The sequence below is a fragment of the Giraffa tippelskirchi genome, chromosome 7 (genome assembly GCF_054371585.1).
Source record: "Giraffa tippelskirchi isolate mGirTip1 chromosome 7, T2T-mGirTip1v1.2.pri, whole genome shotgun sequence".
NCBI classification, from domain to species: domain Eukaryota; kingdom Metazoa; phylum Chordata; class Mammalia; order Artiodactyla; family Giraffidae; genus Giraffa; species Giraffa tippelskirchi.
Window position 1 is genome coordinate 79,226,626 of NC_137281.1, and position 15,574 is coordinate 79,242,199.

The 15,574-nt window shown below is 35.3% G+C and overlaps 1 protein-coding gene across 11 annotated transcripts in view; it reads right to left on the reverse strand.

Moving 5' to 3' along the window:
- The window catches only part of DENND4A (DENN domain containing 4A), a 122,688-nt gene that overhangs the window by 51,955 nt on the left and 55,159 nt on the right, over positions 1-15,574 (reverse strand). For all 11 annotated transcript variants that reach the window (XM_081513806.1, XM_081513801.1, XM_081513798.1 and 8 more), the window contains 8 exons: positions 13,842-13,911; positions 11,412-11,581; positions 10,275-10,516; positions 8,080-8,146; positions 6,421-6,479; positions 4,969-5,113; positions 4,540-4,715; positions 473-573 (listed from right to left, as the gene is read on the reverse strand). In XM_081513806.1, the coding sequence (XP_081369932.1) occupies positions 473-573; positions 4,540-4,715; positions 4,969-5,113; positions 6,421-6,479; positions 8,080-8,146; positions 10,275-10,516; positions 11,412-11,581; positions 13,842-13,911 (1,030 nt within the window). The remainder of the gene's footprint in view (positions 1-472; positions 574-4,539; positions 4,716-4,968; positions 5,114-6,420; positions 6,480-8,079; positions 8,147-10,274; positions 10,517-11,411; positions 11,582-13,841; positions 13,912-15,574) is intronic.

Genomic DNA, 15,574 nt, shown 5'->3' on the forward strand with positions numbered 1-15,574 from the left:
ATGTAAGCTTTGAACTGAAATACACTAATCAATTTTCACTTTAATTTCTGAATGCTTTGGCAAACTTCTGTTTTCAAATTATTTGAGGTAGGCCACAGCATTAAGATCTACCAAAGGTGAAAAACATATGACCATGCTCCCACCCCATGGAAATCATCAGCGTTTTCTAATGTAATTTAAACCATCTGTCTCAGACTTTCAAAACTAACTTTCATTTTATGTACAAAGAAAACACATAAGTAGAAACCAGTATTTTTCCATAGTATTTGAAAATAATCACCTTAACCTCTTTTTGAATTTTATTATGATATAAACTTCATAAAATCTCCCATTCAGTTTCTAAAAACTTGCTTTAATGCTCATTCTAAAAAATTTTCTTTTAGATAAAAACTAGCCTTTAACAAGTAGGGGAAAGTAATTGGAGACCTTTCTTCAGATTAAATTACTTTCTTTAATTAAATTATACACTTACATTTTGCCAGTTGTTGATGCAAATTATGCAGTGTGTTCATCAGATTTTTACATGGTTTCTTTGGAAGTATCTTCCAGGCTATATTTTTCTTGTCACCAGTTCTGAGATTAAATGATAATAATAATATATTTGTCAGATTAACATGGGGAGAGGTGGGGCAGGTATATACCTGTTATTCATAAAAAGGGGAAAAAAGAAAACACATTGAATAAAAATAAAGCATACAAGTAAGCCAGAAAGAAAAACAACAATACAGTATACTAATGCATATATATGGAATCTGAAAGATGGTAACGATAACCCTATATGCGGGACAGAATGAGAGACACAGATGCATGGAACAATTTTATGGACTCTGAGGGAGAAGGTGAGGGTGGGACGTTCTGGGAGAATGGCATTGAGACATGTGTATTGTCATATGTGAAACAGAGCACCATTCCATGTTCGATGCATGTGACAAGGGCTCGGGGCCGGGGAAGTGGGATGATCCAGAGGGATGGGAGGGGGAGAGAGGTGGGTGGGGGGTTCGGGAAGGGGAACACATGTAAACCCATGGCTGATTCTTGTCAATGTATGACAAAAACTATTACAATATTGTAAAGTAATTAGCCCCCAAGTAAAATAAATAAATTTATAAAAAAAAAAAAAAAAAAAAAATTTTGATGGAACATGAAGCTTATTAAACACTACATCTAAGTATGTCATACTAAATCTCTGAGCATAAATAAAATATATTTGGTGCAAAAAAAAAAAAAAAAAAAAATAAAGCATACAGAATATTCTTGTTAACAGGAGAAAAATACTACAGGTATAAAATGGACTGCTTAATGTTGCAAAATTAATTTATTTGAGGGTAGAACCTTGTATTAAATATAGCTCACAAATGTATACTTATGTTGATACTGAGTCAATTCCACTTTCACTGGAATCATGCAAATCACTCCAAAATTTAATGTGGTGGTCATCAGATCCCCCAAAGGAGGAAATGGCAATCTACTCCAGTATTCTTGCCTGGAAAATCCCATGGACAGAGGAGACTGGTGGGCTACAGTCCACAGGGCCACAAAGAGTCGGACATGACTGAACATACATACATGCACACATCACCCTTAAGCTCATTTAGAGTCTTTAGACACTTAAATATTGGGGAAATCCTACTATTAGGAGTTTTTTTTTCTTATAGACTCTAAGACAAAGCACTCTAGAATACATTCAGTGAACTTATGATCCATAAACCTTATCAAAATACTTTTGATATATTTAATATTTAGTTTCTTAGTTCCCTAAAAAATAAGTAAAATTTAGTTTCTTTCAGAAAAGAAATAATCTACAATGTTAGATTATTTGAAAGAAGTATAACATCCCCAAATACTTTTATAACTATAAAAGAAGGTATCTGACAGTGATATCTTTGTTTCTATGATGAACTCCAGTAATCTCCTTTATCACAACTATTACCACACAGTTGATCTCTAAACTATAGATGGAATAGAAAAAGAAAAGAGCATGGTGATAAAATATGATAAAGCTTTTGGACTTAACTATAACTTTGTTGATTCCATTCTCTATTTATTAAAACTTTCTACTATTTCAAAAGCAATAAATACTCATTTTAGGAAACTTGAAAAAATGTAGAGAAAAAGGAGAACAAAAGTAAATCACTTATGTTCTAACCACCAAACTCAGCAACACAGTGCAGGTGTTAAATGGAACATGCTGAACTATTTTTTTTTTAATGTTCCCTAAACTTCCCACAGAACAAAAAGGGCAAATAAAACTCTACAAACTAAACAAAGCAAAAAATGAGTGGATAGGAAAGCTTAAGCTGACAAAGAACGGTCTTGGAATCTACCGTATCTTCCCACAATGAGAAAAAAAATACAGACAGGGCAGGGTCAAACTGCAGATGTCCTGCTGTGAGATTTTATTTCATTTATAATGTGACCAGGACTACAGAACCCTGTATTAAAGTGAGAACACAATGTAAAAATACTTGGCATTATTTTCTTGCTAAAAGTTTCAAACACACCACTTCCACTGTGCCTTAGCATTCACTGTGTGTCCCTTGCTAGATTATTAGCAATTTAAGAGAAAGGAGTGTATTTGGTTTGTTTTTTTATTCCTGGTGAGAGAAAGGAGTGTATTTGGTTTGTTTTTTTATTCCTGGTGCCTAGCAAATAAAAAAGGGGGGGAGGGACACTTGAGATGTCTGTAGCATAAATGAATGAACAATATTTTGGTATCATTTCATTACATTGAATTACTATTATTTGGTCATGTATGGATGTGAGAGTTGGACGGTGAAGAAAGCTGAGCGCTGAAGAATTGATGCTTTTGAACTGTGGTGTTGGAGAAGACTCTTGAGAGTCCCTTGGACTGCAAGGAGATCCAACCAGTCTATCCTAAAGGAGAGCAGTCCTGGGTGTTCATTGGAAGGACTGATGTTGAAGCTGAAACTCCAATACTTTGGCCACCTCATGCAAAGAGTTGACTCATTGGAAAAGACTCTGATGCTGGGAAGGATTGGGGGCAGGAGGAGAAGGGGACGACAGAGGATGAGATGGCTGGATGGTATCACCAACTCAATGGACATGGGTTTGGGTAGACTCCGGGAGTTGGTGATGGACAGGGAGGCCTGGAGTGCTGTGGTTCATGGGGTTGCAAAGAGTTGGACATGACTGAGCCACTGAACTGAACTGAAGTCACATAATTTTCCTCCTCTTGCCCTTGATAGCATCACTCTAAAACTTAGTTGAGGAGAAGCGCTTTATCTAGTACCTAAGTTTGAATCTATGACAACCTTTTGCATTTTTATTCATGGTGAGTTCCATTTATAAGATTACTATTACAGAATTAGTTAGCCAATAATTAGTAGCAGAAGTACTAGTTACGGAGTCAGACCATGATGTTTTCAAAATCAGTTCTGAGAGTATAAGTTATGTGCTTGATAAATTACTTAAAAATTTAAGTTTTGGTTTTCTTATCTGTCTGGCAGAGTGGTTAGTAAAAACTACCTCACAAAATACAGATAATACTAAGAGATACCTTAGGCTACGCATACAGTTTTATGCCTAGTACATTATCAGATATTAATTTCCCTTCAGAAACTTCTTGACATTCATAACATGTTCTTCATGTACTGATGAGTCAGAGAAGGGGAAAGGAAACAACGAATTTCATATTCAGGATTTTTCTTTCAAATTTCAGGCTGAGGTTCCAGAAATTCAGGATGAAGGAAAGTAGGAAGTGATGAGTTCACTGGTTTAGTCCTCCCATAGGTTTGAAAGGGCAATAAAACCAAGAAGGGAGAGCACTGATGAGTGCAAACAATTCATGTTTTTTTGATTTTTTTTAACTCATTAGTGATCAAAACAGAAAGTTAAAATAAGAAAAAAATTATTTTAACAAATTAAGTATAAAAAGAAGAAAAATGTAATTTATTACCATAATAAATACAGTATACACTTATTTACTACACTGCATTTCAATTTTTAAAAACATTATGTCATGTAACATTTAACAACTGGCCAAAAAAAAGAGATGTTACTTTAATATTTGAAGAATTAAACTGTAAAAGGTACTAGCTTTGGGGCTTTATTAACAGGGTAACTTGCAGTTATTTTAAGTATGTCCTGTGGATGCAATGTGGTATTGCATCAATTTCCTCTTCCCTGAAGAGCTTAAGTATGATTAAACTGAAAATAAAGGACACAAGAGAAAATACTGAATTAAAGAAAAGCTATATAGTTACAGTAAGTACAACTTAAATAGTATTTCAATAAAGAGAGAGAAAATTATAAAATCCTTACATTCCTTACATAAATTTCTAAGGCATAAGATTATAACATTTCTTAGATATTTAAATATCTGAGGATTAAAGCCTTCTCCAGTACACTAAATCCATCTCATCAAAGTATAGGAAGAACTGATTCAAAGATGGTAAAAACCCCAAATATAAAAAAATACATAGTTCAAAAGAATTCTAGTTATTATCACAAAATATACAAAAAAAAGATAAACTACAAAGTTGTAAATTACAGAATGTAGAATCACTGAAACAAACTTACTGAGAAATGGTGTTGGTATCTAGGTCAACACAACTGACATCTGGTGGAGGGTCATAGAGATCAAAGTATCTTGAATCAATTCCTACTATGAATGGACATGGTGCACTCAAGACATCTGCTAAAGCCAGTGGGCAGAGAGGAACATAGGGGCATGGCCAGTGGAAAGGGAAAATCATCTTGGATAAAAGATAAGAGAATATTTAGCTATTTTAACATTGAAGCATAATTCATTGGCAACACAGAAAACTGTCTTTTAAATATACCTAAAGTTGTTTAATACTTGTTAAATAATTACAATTAGTGTTAATAGTCAGAAAATTAAAATTCATTACACTCTGAATTTTAGTTAGGCATTGAAATAGCTTTAAATTATATGAATAATTAGGTTTAAAATGAAACTGATCGCCAAGAAGAAACTGTGATACTCACAGATACTAATGCTTCTGTCACACTGGTAAGCACGGAAGGCCGTAAGGAATGAATGAGAATCTTATGTTCTGTTACTGCAAACACCAGGAGTGTCACAGCATTTTCAGGGCCTAAATTCTGGAGCAGTGTTGAAAACTTGCCACCACTGTAAATCCAAACAAAGATATATAATTTAAAAAATAGAGATCCAAACATCTCATTATACAAAATAATTTTTTAAAGTTTATGATTAGGGTAGGATTACAGTTCACATTATATATTCAACTTTAAACATGACTGTTGCTCTTTTGTAGGGAAAACGCTGCATCAGAAACACACTATGAAAACAATGAAGTTTTATGAGGTTTTGAAGTCATCTGCGTCTTCTGCCTTGTATTAAATATGGAAAATGAAAAGTTATCTGCTTCTTTTTTCTATGAAATGATCTGCCATGTAGATAATGTTCAAATAAAGAATTCAATGTATATACAAAAGGTTGTTATATGATTCCATTTATACAAAGTGTCCAGGACAGGCACATCTGTAGAGAAAGAAGTAGATGAGCAATTGCCTAGGGCTGGGGAGGGTGTCTGTGTGTTTGTGTATGTAGGGATGGTAGAGGTAAGGGAGGGTAACTGCTAAAAGATACAGGTGTTTTTTGGAGCTATGAAAATGTTCTGAAACTGATTATAGTCATAGTTGCAGAACACTGAATATATTCATTGAATTGTACAATTTAACTAGGTGAACTGTATGGTATGTGAATTATATATCAATAAAGTCATTACCAAAAAAAAAAGTCTCTTGGTAGTCTCATATTTCTAGCTTATTCTCAGTTCAAACAAAGGTTAAGAAAACACTGGTCACTCTGGGCCAAGACCTGGTGATGAAATAATCTGCAATTCTTACAAAATTAACGTCAAAGATGGCAGCTGTTCTCCCTTAGGTATGTGCCACCAAATAACTTAATTATACTGTAACTACTTCCCTGCTAGAAAAAGTACATGGCTAATTAAATATCAAGAAATGATACTTTAGAAAAAACATATTTCATAATCTCTGAACTTTTAAGGTGATGAAATACATTATTCTATTCCATGGGCTAGTATTTATAAGTAACTTTTTATTTGGGGGTTAATTTTAAAATGAATATTTTTCAGAGGATATTTAAAGCTAAAAAATAATTGTTTTCATAAACTATAGACATATGTACTCATTTATGCATTAACAGTTGTACACACTTGATCATAGTTAAGTGGATATGCAAAATACCAAACACTCTTGTAAAAGTTTTTCTGTGTTCTTCAAGAACTTTAACCTAAATTTTAAGTAAAAGAAATTTAGATAAGAAACAATTAGATGAGAAGTATTTCCATCAACATTTGCAATTTTCCCTAGGAAAGAGAGAAAATACTTGAATGCTATTTTAGCTTACACTAAACATTTAGAGAAACACAATGAAGTTTTACTTGCCTCAATGGAAGAGGTGAAGAAACAGGCTGACTGAGAATCAGATTATCATGTGGTGATAACTGAAAATAGATATGAAATAAGGTATTTCAAATATAAAGATTAACTTTAAAACAGCACCTTCCAGTAAAAAAATTTCACATACATAAAGATGATGCCCATAAAGTTTCAATATTCCCATTCACCAGTTATATGAATAGTCTAAATCACTTACTAAGATCCTAAAAAATATGTCCTGATGACTTGTCCTGATGACTGACCTAACTACTAATTCTTCTTACTCTAAACCATATTCTTTTCTTCTGTTCCTCAACATTTCCCTGATGCCATTTTAACAAACCTGTACTAAAAGAATGAACTGTTCATTTAATATCATAAAACCAGGGTTAGCTAATCTATGGCCTCAGGGTAAATCCACAGACCACCTGCTTTTATAAATAAAGTCTTATCAAAACAGAGCCATGCACATTTGTTTACATGTTATGTAGAGCTGCTTTTGTGCAATGAAAGCAGAGCCGAGCAGTTTTCAGAGAGACAATACAGCCTGTAAAGTCTGAAATATTTACTGTTTGGTCCTCAATAGAAAAAACTTGCCAACTTCAGCTATAAGTTAAATCTTTTATGTGTCTGCAACCTGAAGGAAGGAAGGAAGGAAGGAAGGGAAGTCGCTCAGTCGTGTCCGACTCTTTGCGACCCCGTGGACCATAGCCTACCAGGCTCCTCCGTCCATGGGATTCTCCAGGCAAGAATACCGGAGTGGTTTGCCATTTCCTTCTCCAGAGGATCTTCCCGACCCAGGGATCGAACCCAGGTCTCCCGCATTGGAGGATGCAACCTGAGTGTGCTATATATATATTCTGGCACTAAATATCAAGAAGTAACTTGGGATGATATGTAGATACGCAGACTATTTACAACGCTTATCAAAATGATATTTTTCTAGACACTTTATCAATATATTAATGTAATTAATCTACATTTTACATTTTATGCATATTTACACAAATCTTAAATATCTGTTTATAAATGATTTCTAATTTTGAATGATACTCCACTAAGGGTTGTGATAAATACAATAAGGCACATACAGTGATGATACCTGAAATATTTTCCCAAGATCACTTCAAAAATTATGCTTAAATAGATTAAAAAAAACAAAATATTGAGAGTATAAACAAAAAAGAAACATAAACAAAAAAGGAAAGATAAAGTCAACTGGGAAGAGAGATGGGGAAAATAATTTATGTTCACTTTAAACTTCCCATCACAAGGATGTGAACAATGCTTCCTGCAATTAGGAAAACACACAACTTTTTCTTTCATCTATTCTAATACACTTAACTTAGGGAGTAAGTGCCAAAGGCAAAACTTTTAAATACCAAGAATAAACTTAGGGAAAGCAGTCCCTTTCTATGTATTCAAAATGTCTACTGCTGTCTACTTCTTCAAGTCTGCAACCCTTTATCTAAGAGGAAACATCAGATGTCTGCTGGAAGGGAGTTAATAAAATCATAAGGGTCCAAACTCCAGCGTAAAGCAGCATCTGGTTCTCTTGTGATTTCATTTGATGTTTTTTTCCTCTTATAAAACAGTTATACTTAGGTTACATTTTGACAGAGTCCATAATCATTCAATAGAGCACTTACATCAAGAAAATCTTACCTGAACTAGAATCCGTGGTCTCTGAGGAGATGGAAAAGGAACTTTATGCATAAAATGAGAAATATGCCTTAAAAACAAACAAACAAAAACCCAATTGATTCCAAAGAGAATACCATATGCTATAAAGGTCAACATGTCACCACAAGTTCACATTGAGTCAAAAGCTCTGTGTACCGATAATTTCGAAATCCCTGCTACCACAAAAACAAGTGAACAAACAACCAAAATCATTTGTACCATTTAAGTTGCTTCTGTATAAACTCACCCAATAAATTTTCATATTAATACTCTCTCATATCCAGTAATAACTGTGTTATTAATGTCTCAAAAGCCATTGTAAGTTCTACCTTATGTGGACATTACCAAAGAAGCTAATTCTTGCACAGCTGCTGCTGCTACTAAGTCGCTTCAGTCGTATCTGACTCTGTGAGACCCCATAGACGGCAGCCCACCAGGCTCTGCCGTCCCTGGGATTCTCCAGGCAAGAACACTGGAGTGGGTTGCCATTTCTTTCTCCAATGCACGAAAGTGAAAAGTGAAAGTGAAGTCGCTCAGTCGTGTCCGACTCTTAGCGACCCCATGGACTGCAGCCTACCAGGTTCCTCCGTCCATGGGATTTTCCAGGCGAGAGTACTGGAGTAGGTTGACATTGCCTTCTCTGAATTGACAATACACTTATTTTCAGTCAATTGCTCATATTTTAAAAATGAAGCAAACATTGAGTATTTCAGAAAAATAAAGGAGTTTAACTATTTCTAAAATAAGAACAATATACTTTCAATTAATACAGGGCGCTCGGGGCTGGTGCACCGGGATGACCCGGAGGGATGGGATGGGGAAGGAGGTGGGAGGGGGGTTCTGGAAGGGGAAAGCATGTACACCCATGGTGGATTCATGTCAATGTATGGCAAAACAAATACAATATTGTAAAGTTAAAAAATAGATAAATAAACTAATTAAAAAAAGAAAAAAAAAAGAAAAGAACCTGGGGCTCATTAGAATAATGGAAGATTTCAGGTGTAATGTGGTAATTTTATATAGATGTGAATTGAGTTTCAATAATGATAATAAATGCAACATTTTTAAATCTAAAAAAAAAAAAGGTTAAAAATTCTATTGGGGTTTTTTCCCAGAGGAAGACAGATAACAAGATAGATTGATGAGTTTTGTTTTGAACATCGTGGAAAAAGGAAACAATAGTAAACAATCCATTTTAAAGAAAGAGTTATTTTATTTCTATACTACTTTTAAACTAGTTCCAAATCATCTTGGCTGCAGAACTGAGATGATTTCATCTGGACAGAAAACATCAGAAGGGTATGGTATCTAAAATATCTAAAGTGAAAGTGAAAGTGTTAGTTGCTCAGTCGTGTTCAACTCTTTGCGACCCCATGGACTGTAGCCCTCCAGGCTCCCCTGTCCATGGGATTTCCCAGGCAAGAATACTGGAATGGGTTGCCATTTCCTTCTCCAGGGGATCTTCCCAATCCAGGGATCGAACTCAGGTTTCCTGAGCCACCAGGGAAGCCCAAAATATCTAAGTTCAGTTCAGTTGCTCAGTAGTATCCGACTCTTTGAGACTCAATGGGCTGCAGCATGCCAGGCCTCCCTGCATATCTAAAATGATATCTAAATGATATCTAAGATATCTAAAAATAGTAAGGAATATAATAAGCCCAGATTATATGTAAAATAAGAATCACAAAACCTGTAAAAAAAAAAAAAACCCAATTAGGATCTCCAAACTTCACAAGATATTAAAAAATGAAACATTTATGTCATTTTGTTAGAAATAAAATTGTCTAAAATAACAAAACTGCAGATATAATTGGGGCTTTCCAGATGGCTCAGTGGTAAAGAATCCTCCTGCCAATACAAGTGATGTGTGTCGGGAAGATCACCTGGAGGAAGAAACGGCAACCCTACTCCAGTATTCTTGCCTGGAAAATCCCATGGACAGAGGAGCCTGGCAGGTCACATTCCATGGGGTCGCAAAGAGTCAGACATACTGAGCAACTGAATACAAACACACACATAGTTATAGTAAGAGAAATATTACCTAATTGAATCAACCATATCTTTTTTTCTCTTGAAAATTTAGTTTCCAAATGAAATTCATTCAATTATCAGTACAAATATACCATACATAGTGGAAAGAGCTGCCAAATTTTGAACCAAGAAGGCTGCTAACTTACTTCTCAATTGGAAGGACATGAGGTCCAGAGATGGAATAACGATATAGAAAAGTCAAAAACTTCCTGAATGCATCAAAAAAAGGCCAGTGAGAGAGAAGACAGATGCATTTATTAGTGTGAATTGTCTTGGAACTATCAGACTTCTCATTTGCTGATGATGCTAAACCCAAAAGAAATCTCTGTTTTTCTGTGAGATTCTCCTCAGAGTATGGTTCATAAAACTGAATAGCAGCACCATAGACCTGGAAAACAGATAATACATTTGATAAATATGCCTTATATCATTTGTTAAAATCACATCATTAGTTAAATATTTAATGGATGAGCTATTATGAGCCATTATATGCCTATGAGCCAGGCGAGGTGCCAGGTACCAGAAACAGTGGTGAAGAGACATTGCTCTTGCTTTCTTGATGTACATTAAAACATCGATGATGACAACAACAAAACTACACAGTGCAACTGTCAGGTCCCCTTATTATTGGAAAACTATGTTTAATTAAATTTGTTTTATAGAGTGAAAGCAATTGTGTGAATATTCTCTATAAGAAAATGACTGAAAACAATGAGTTGGCCAGAAAGTTCATTTGGGTTTTTCTGTGAGATGCTACTGAAAAATCCAAACAAACTTTTTGGCCCACCTAATAATTATATAGTAGAGAGTAGGACAGAATTTTAGATAAGGAAATACAAATTTCAACTTCAGACAATTCACTGAATTTCTCTAGACCTCAATTTCCCAATATATAAAATGAAGATACTACACTAGAAGGTTAGCACAGTCCATTTCAACGATAATAGGCTATGGTTCTAACAGCACTGCATATTTAATAAAGTCTTTAGTATTACTTTAAAACTTTTGTAACATAGAAAATGAAGCAATGCAGGATCATCATTTTTTGATAATGAAAAAATCTTTCCCCATATTCACAAGAAAAGCATTTGGGTATGTGAGACAGAATGAAAATTTTCTTTTCCTATGTCTCCGGATATAGTTATTTTAACAAAGTGAAAGAGGTGCATATAATAGATCCAGTTTAACTAGTAATAACTGGTTTCTATTGTTCCTGCATATAAAACTTAAGACTTGAAAATGTACAAGAAAATTGCAGATATCATTTGTTAAACAGAGAGTACCTTTTCAGCTGAGGCTCCAGTTAACACAAATGTAGAAAATACAGGGAGGGGGTATTTGCTATTTGACGGCCAACATTCAATAGTTGCACCCATTGGTAAACAAAACAGGGGAACAGATTCTGGGAGTGAGAATGACTCATAATCTTCTTGAGGGTATCTACAAATTAGACCTATAAAAACAATAATAAATATTAGCTCATCATCTCTTGAATTTAGCAGCTCATAATTTAAATGATGTTAAAATGCTTTATTATTTAACACATCTGGAAGACTAAAACACTATATATGTTCACCAAGTAACTCTGAATGCTTTAATAGGGTTCAAATGGATTTTAATCCTTAAACTAGTCATATTAACTACTTAATATTTATCAAGCTTCATCCACAAAGGCTAGTAAGGCAAACAGGAAAAGACTATTCCCTGGTAGCTCACACAGTAAAGAACCTGCCTGCAATGCAGGAGACCTGGGTGGGGAAGATCCCCTGGAGAAGGGTATGGCAACCCACTCCAGTATTCTTGCCTTGGAAAATCTCATGGACAGAGGAGCCTGGTGGGCTACATTCCATGGAGTCGCCAAGAGTCAGACATGACTGAGCAACTAAGCACACACAAAGAAACATACACAAATATGCACACACTCCTAAAAATTCATTTTGTGTTCATACTACTTACAGCATATAAACATACTATTTGGGAAGGAAATTTTCAATATGCATATATTCACTTTACTACTTTTTGATAGTTTTACCTCAGGGTTGTTTTTTTTTTTGACACAATAAAACAGATATTCTATAGGACTATATGTATAACTTCTAGCACAAATGCAAGAAAAATTATCCATAAAAATAGAAGTCACATATTTACAATGTCTTTAAAATAGTATCAACTTAAGCCCAGCTTCTGAATAATCTCAGATTATATGAAAATAGAGTTTCAAGTGGTATATGATTTCATGTTAAATAGACTAGTTGACAAAGCAGTCCAGGTATCTTCTACTTAACAAACCCTCAAGAGCAGACTCTTTTACTGGATTTTGTGGGACTAGAAACAGTAATAGGTTTCCTAAGCTTGAATCCTTTTCCTGTGGAAACCATCACAACACAATGTTAAAAATAAAATGACAAACTGGGAATATGAGTGGTTGGTCTGTCACTAATAGCTGTTTGATTTCAGGCAAGTCATGTACCTATAGGTCTTCAGATTTCTCATCTATAAAGTGAGATGAACTAGATATACTGAGGTCCAAGGTAATTCTAAAATTCTCTAATTATATGCTGCTGCTGCTGCTAAGTCACTCAAACATGTCTGACTCTTTGCAACCCCATGGACCATAGTCTGCCAGGCTCCTCTGTCTATGGGATTCTCCAAGCAAGAATACTGGAATGGGTTGCCATGGCCTTCTCCAAATTATATGCTAGCCAACCAGTTGATCTCATGAGGATTTACACTTAACTGTCCATTACTTTCTCAAGTCATGAAATAATGGTATAGCCTTTAAGAAACTATAGAAACAGCAATGAACTGTGGATCCTAGAAAATCACAGGCAGAAGAAGGCAGGAGTCTAGGATGCTAACTTTAAAATTTTATTTTTTGAAAAGCTGAATCTGCTTTCTTGTAAATAACTTGATATTTTGAGGCTTCTGGCAACTGAAAATTTCAACTATGCATTATAAAATTATAAATTACTTATAATATTTGACTATTTTGAAATATAATTACATATAAACTACAGACTTGACTAAATTTAATATAAATATTAGGCTTCCCAAGTGGCGCCAGGGGTAAAGAATCTGCCTACCAATGTAGGAGACACAAGAGATTCAGATTAGATCCCTGGGTCAGGAAGATCTCCTAGACAGGGAAATGGCAACCCACTCCAGTGTTCTCTCTTGAAAAATCCCATGAACAGAGGAGCCAGACGGGCTACGGTCCATGGAGTCGCAAAAGAGTCAGACATGACTGAACGTACACACAGTACAATAGCAATATAAATATTAAGGAAACTAATTCAAAAGGAACATAAATATTTTCCCTACATTTTCTGATTTAAGGCTTTAAGAGAATGATATCTACTTATTATTTACTTAAACCTAATATTTTTAAGGAAACGGCAACCCACTCCAGTATTCTTGCCTGGAGAATCCCAGGGATGGCGGAGCCTGGTGGGCTGCCGTCTATGGGGTCGCACAGAGTCGGACACAACTGAAGTGACTTAGCAGCAATATTTTTAAAAAATCTTGCCTTCTTTTAAAATTAATATTCTACTAAGCATCCAATAAAGTATGGATGAAGACAAAACAATCAAAAGACATGTGTTATAGTCTCAGTCCTGACATTAACACATTTTAAGATGGAGTTTTTTTTTCTTTAATCGTATTGGTCCCATAATACATTATATATTAAGTAGTCCATGAAAAATTATACTTACCAGCTTTGTAAGATATAGTATTAGTCTTTGCCACTGATTTTTTATAACATAAGTACACTGCTGATCCCCACTGAATTTGAAAAAAAAAAAAGGAAATATCATTAAACTTTAAAAGGCAGTAACTTCATAAAATAGAATCTCTTTGATTTCTGCAGTATGTAATGACAGATTTCTTTTTATTTTCAGTTGGTTATTTGGCTGGCACTTTATTGGAGTTATTGCCCAATTTTCTTTCAGAAATAAAATTTAACATATTTTCTCCTTGCAACAGAAATAACATGAGGAAAACAACTATTTAAAACAAAACCAAGCCACAACAATTTAGATTTTATTCTAAGTTCAAACTTTGGACATAAATGATAAACAAGAAATATCCACTCATGTGGATGTAGACCTTTCTTTTGATTCCACAACAACTTTCAGATATTGCCAGATTTTTCACAGTTCTTTATACCAAACTCAAGAGTTGTAATTTGCCATATCCATTTCCCTATTTCCTATTCTGTCATGTATCTATTCCAAACCAGGTTTTAATCCCACCATTTTTTAAAAGAACACCTTAAAAACTTTAATGATACCAATTCTAATAGTCAATTCTTAGTCTTCATCTTTTTCAGTCTCTCAGCAGATTTTGATATCACTAATGAACCCCTTCCTAAAACATTTTTCTTTCTTGGCTTTTGAAGCATCACACTCTCCTGGTCCCTCGCCACCACATCTCTGGCCAGTTCTCAATCTCCCTTGTAGAATCCTCTCTTTTCCTGACCATTAAATGTGGTCTCTTCTTTACTTTCTCTAAAGGCTCTCATCTATTTGGTACCACGCTTTTAAATAACAGCTACTTCCAAAAGAGTCTCAAATTCCTAGTCCCCAAAGGAGATGGAGAAGACTGTGGGTAAAGCAAATCTGAGAGTAAAGGAGTTTTAGACACAGTAAATTTGAAACATCTATTAGACATCCAAGTATAGAGTCAGATGGAGTTAAGGTGAGAAGTCTGAAATGGATGTGGAACTTAGAAGATGCCACCACTTGACAAGAGGTGATAACAGATACATTCACAAAGGGTACTTCCTTTAGGTTTCAACTCAAACGTCACTTTATTAGACAGCCCTCCTTTCATCACTTTATATGCAATACCAAGTCTCCCTCTACCTTCCATGGTCCTCCTTATTGCCCCCATCTTCTTCTTCTTGTTGTTTTTTTCCTCCATACATAGCTGCTGCTGCTGCTGCTAAGTTGCTTCAGTCGTGTCCGACTCTGTGCGACCCCATAGAGGGCAGCCCACCAGGCTCCCCCCGTCCCTGGGATTCTCCAGGCAAGAGCACTGGAGTGGGTTGCCATTTCCTTCTCCAATGCATGAAAGAGAAAAGTGAAAGGGAAGTCACTCAGTCGTGTCCGACTCCCAGCGACCCCATGGACTGCAGCCCACCAGGCTCCTCCGTCCATGGGATTCTCCAGGCAAGAGTACTGGAGTGGGCTGCCACTGCCTTCTCCGCCATACACAGCACTTACCACCATTTGGCATATGGTATATTTTGTTATTTATTATCTGCCTCTCACCACTAGAACATAATAAGCTCCATGATGGTAGAAGCTTTGTCTTGCTCACTGCTGTATCGAGCACCCACAACAGTGCCTATTATATAAAAATACTTAATACTTGTTAAGGAATGAATGTGAGGTGATGTGTTTGTGCATACATGATGGAGAGTGCTTGCATGGACCAGTACATG